The following is a 4,895-nucleotide window of genomic DNA, read 5'->3' as shown; positions in this document are numbered from 1 at the left end:
ATAGGGAGATTTTGTTATTGAAGGTGGAGGTAACTGTGACTGGTTTCCAGGGTGGTTTTGGAGATGGGCTACAATCCATGTCAGAAGCTCTGTATATAAAGTGCCAAAACCATTGACCCAGGCAGAATAGAAGGTCAGCTGCAGCTGATCGTAATGGGCTCCCTCTGGCTCGAACAATTTGACTTTCATTTCTGTTCCACATGCCGTTGGGTTCAGGAATGAATAATTTGTTCTCGAGGGTATCAGTTCCTCAGAAACAAGTGAGGGAAGGCAGCAGAGAAAATTTGGGACTGCTCACCCTAAGTAATGCATGGAGATAATGGCTGTGAGGTATTTGTTTAACAAAACAAAACTCCTTGGAGATTTGCCTCCTTTCTTGGTAAAGGACAGAAACCCCCAGCTCTTGTTTGAGGCAGCTGTGGATGTGGGCTGTGACCTGGCAGCTGTTTGTCCTTGCCAGAGTGGGATTGCGAAAACCCTTACCTCTTTACAGGTGTGTTACTCTGCTGCAGGCTTTTGGGTGGGATTGAACCTGGGACTACACCCCTGTGCTCAGCTAGCACAAGTACGAGACCTTTGACTTGGTTCTTTTTGCTGGAGCCTTCTCTTTGACCCTGACTTCTCGGTTCACCCCACTGATGCCACAGGTGTGTGACTCTCTCTTTATTTATCTCTGTCAGGAGGTGAAGATATTCCGTGCCTTAATCCTAGGGGAGCTGGAGAGGGGCCAGAGCCAGTTCCAGGCGCTCTGCTTCGTCACACGGCTTCACCGCAACGAGATCATCCCCAGTGAGTCTATGGCAAAGCTGCGGCAGGTAAGGGGCACCCTGCACCTGGCTTCAGTGCTATAAGAAATCATGAGTTGCAACCAGGATTTGAGTCTTCATTATTTCACCCTCTGCAGAAAAATCCCAGGACAGTGCGGCAGGCCGAGGAGGTGCGGGGCCTGGAGCACCTCAGCATGGATGTGGCTGTCAACTTCAGCAAGGGGGCCCAGCTGAGCTCTCACATCCACAATGTCTGTGCAGAGGCCAAAGAAGCCATTTACACCCGAGAAGATGATGTCAAATTCTGGCTGGAGAAAGGTGAGTTTCCTTTGGTTTCATGGGAACTGCTCCTGTCAGCAAGTTGGCACTCTGCTGTGATTGCTCCTGGTAGGTTTCTGGTGATCAGAACAGATCATTTTGGCTTCTCTTTCACTGTCTTTATGGTGATTAAGGCACGTGTATCACTTGCTTACACATGACATTGCACTAGTCTATTTGTTAGCATATCTGACTTCTTTTGATGGCGCTTTCCTAGTGAGCCTCATATTAGGCAGGTATTTTCAAGGTAACCTTTCACCTGGGCCATCACCCAAAAGAAATATGTTCTTTACACACTGTGTACCTTTTGGCTACTTTCCCTGGTGCCCTGAACGATGTCTCTGCTTTCTCCCACAGGGGTGGATGGCTCCATGTTCGAGGTCCTGCCACAGACATCTGATCTCCCTGACCTGCAGCGCTGCAAGCTGTGTGCAGACCGCTGGAAACCCTGCATTTGCAGCTACTCACTGAGCATCGAGTGGTACCCGTGCATGCTGAAGTACTGCAAGAGTCGTGATGCTGGGGGCAAGGTTTCCTCTTACAAATGTGGCATCCGCAGCTGCCAGAAGGGCTACACCTTTGATTACTATGTGCCGCAGAAGCAGCTATGTCTCTGGGATGAGGAGACCTAGAAAAGCCAGGCCAGACCTTTTCAAGGGGCAGCTCACCTGCCTCCTGCCACCGTTTATGATGCTAAGGGCCTCCTGGAGCTGCTCCAAAGAAAGAATACGGTTCACAATGATGCCTTGTACCAGGAGAGCGCTGTGTGTGTGCCTTTTCTTCTGGCCTCCTGTGACTCCCTCCCCACCTGATGCTGCCTCATACTGTGATGAGCAGGCTCAGTGCACTGTGTTGATGCTCTCCTGCCAGCTGCTGGGGGGGTCTGGCTTCCTGGAAGAAGCAGGAGATGCAGCTTTCTGGGGTGAAGCACTGGGAGGGCTGTGTTTTGCCGTGCTCTGGAGCTGGCAGATGTGAAGGGGGGCAGCTCTGATCACTTGTTAGCCTCGAGCATCCTGATGAGTGGTCAGGGCAAAGAGAGGAATGGTCTTGATGACCTGGGTTGACAAACATCTCTGCCACTGAAGAATCCCCTTCACTGACTTCACGACAGCATCTCCCAAAGGGAAAACAGCTGATTTATGGGACCACATGCCCTGAACAAGGAAAGTATGAAGCCTGCCCAAAGCAAGAGCCTGCCTGTAGCTTTTTCTCATGTCCAACTGGATGTTATATCCTTCCTGTGGCTAGAAGATACAGTGGGGGCATATATCCCAGCGATTACTTTTGCCCCTAAAGGGCTAGTAATTAAGGCTCTTATTAATCCCTGTTTAAACTAGTGAAGGCCCAACTGTTTTGAGTTCGTCCTGTGACTCTCCCGCTAAGAAAGAAACATCTGGAGACTTGTAACTCTCGCCATAACATTGTGGTTGCAAGGGGGGAGGATGATCCCAGGTGGGTTTGCACTGTCATTTTGTAGAAAACATTCTACATCCATGTCCAGTTTTATGTCCTACTCTGCCAGCTATTCACAAGAAGCTCTTAGATAACTGTACTGCTTTGCTGTGCCTTGGTTTCCCCTGTATGTAAAAGAGGGACAACAGTGAAGATGGCCTTGGCCCTGCTATACACCTGGAGAGCATCAGACAAAAAGCACGGAGGAGTGCTGCCTGGTTCCTCTGTCCTCTTCCACTCAAGCAAGGAGGGGAGAGAGGCTCTTGGGGTCACTGAGAACCCCTGTGCCTCCTGGTAAAAAGCCTTCACAATGTGCCTTTTTGCCTAAAATACAGAAATTTTTGACAAAAAGAAAAAAAAAATTGGTCATAATTATTTTTGTATTGATCTCTTAAGGGAGGAGAAGGGAAAGGTATTTTAATATTGCAACATGAAGAAATAGACACTTGAAATGATTTTTTTTTAAAACAAATTATTTATCATTTGTAAGGTAAAATAAACTGGTGGGTTTTTTTTAACCAACCCTTGCCTAGAAGTTTCTCTGTGTGTCATTATCTGTGTGTGATCCAGTTGTTTGGGCTCTTGATTGAGAGTTGTTCACTGGTGGGTAAGCGTGAAGCCTGCTTCTAGGACATGGAAGACCCATGCATGGGGAGGGGGACACGATCCTGCAGTTCAGCATGGCCACCGTGACCGGTTTAACTAAAGTATTATTTGTCTGTTCCTCTGCAGCTACAGCTGAGAGGAGATGAGGGTGGCAGTTTTGGGCCAGCACAGAGCTGTTAGCTCAGTGGCTGCTGGAGGGAGAAATGTGGAGTGCTGATTCCCCCTAGTGTGGTGAATGCAGAGATGGGACAAGGGCTTTGCAACCTTGGTCCTTCTCCACATGAGCCACTGCAGCAACTTACCCCTTACTGTGATTTCTGGGGAAGCTGAAATTGCTGCTTTTTTTCACTTACGTGGTAAACAAGTCCCTCTCGAGATGTCAACCACAGAAGAAGGAGCAGGAAGGAGAGAGAGAGAAGGAAGAGGGCTATCCCCCGCAAACTCCCTGGTTTATAGTGTGTGTGGCATAGAATGAATCTGTTAGCCAGCTTGGGTCATCTGCCCTGGCTTTTGCTCTTCCTAACGTCTGCACCTGGTTAACTCAAGGCTGTCAGAGACCGTGATCGCTCTGGTAACCTGCATACCAGGACCAGCTGAAAACTACAGGCAAGATTTTATCAACTTTGTTACCATGAAATAGAGTGTTGTAGTCCTCAACGAAGATCACAGTTTTCCTCAACAGAACACTGACTCTAAATTTCTCTCTCAATAAATCAGACCACCCAGCGAGCTTGAATGTGCTTATTTTGTAGCGGCGAGGCTCTGGGCTGCAGGTAAGCGAAGGACATGAGCTCTGAATGTCCACAGGCAGTACGCACTGAGCTCAACCCGATAGTTATTTCTGGGCTGGGTGCCCTCTCTGGCGGTGCAGCTTTCCCGGCCTCCACAAGTGGGTGCTGGCGGAGCGCGGCTCTGCCCGTGGAGGTTGGGGGGTGCCCGGGAAGGGGATGGCGGCAGAGCCGCATCCCAGGTGCGTGCGGTCCATGCCCCGACTTACAGCTGCGCATCGCGGTCCCTGCAAGATCTCGCTATCTTAGAGAGAGCTCTCTCGCTATCTCTAGCCTTGCTAGAAGGGAAACGGGGGGATTTTGTAACATCTTGCTGCAGGTTGTGCTTTCAGGGTAGCCTAATAAAGGAGGGTGTATTCTCTCTTGCTTGCATGGCACATCACTGACACCAAGGGTGCCCAGGTGAAGGGCTTTGCTCCTACAGCTGTTTGGGGAGAAAAGCGCAGAAATATTTAATTTTTTCCCGCTGCTTACAAAATAACAGAAAAAGCAGCAGCCACCAGCTGCAGAGCAGGACTGGTGGGAGGAGGATGCCGGTTGCATTCGGCAGCGGCTGCAGGGCCAGGAGAGGGCACTTTTGCCGACGGCTAGGGCTGCATCCTTGGCCGGAGTGGACCCGGCATCCCGTCCCGCTTGAGGTACCCTGCGGCTCCGGATGGGGCGCTCGGCTCTGGAGCAAGGGAAAAGCACATGGAAAAGATGGGTGTCAAGTGAAACTGCTCGCTGGTGTACAGATAGATGGTGCTCAGATGGGGAAGGAGAGCTCTTGTGGTCCCCAGGCTTTCTCCTGTGTCCCAGAGGCCCTTCAAGCTGGCTGGGAGCCACCAGCAAATCCAAGCGTGACGCAGTGAAGACACCTGATCACGTCAGCCTTCAAGATGGGGAAAACCCAGACGTGGGGGTCACGCTGAAAACACTAGAAAATGGAGCAGCAGCTGCCCAGGAACGCCCTGAGGATCAGGGC

The 4,895-nt window shown here is 50.5% G+C and overlaps 1 protein-coding gene across 1 annotated transcript; it reads left to right on the top strand.

The window, feature by feature from the left end:
• Positions 1-680: 680 nt before the first annotated feature.
• Positions 681-1,796, top strand: OAF (OAF homolog (Drosophila); the record flags this gene model as incomplete). Its single annotated transcript, XM_010186431.1, has 3 exons — positions 681-815; positions 905-1,085; positions 1,443-1,796. Coding segments are annotated over 3 exons (591 nt in total), but the record flags the coding sequence as incomplete, so codon positions are not given.
• Between the last annotated feature and the right edge of the window lie 3,099 nt (positions 1,797-4,895).

Source organism: Mesitornis unicolor, unplaced genomic scaffold (genome assembly GCF_000695765.1).
Source record: "Mesitornis unicolor isolate BGI_N332 unplaced genomic scaffold, ASM69576v1 scaffold18826, whole genome shotgun sequence".
NCBI lineage: Eukaryota > Metazoa > Chordata > Aves > Mesitornithiformes > Mesitornithidae > Mesitornis > Mesitornis unicolor.
Note: the sequence above shows the minus strand (reverse complement) of the source record. Positions and strands in the feature narration are given on the sequence as shown.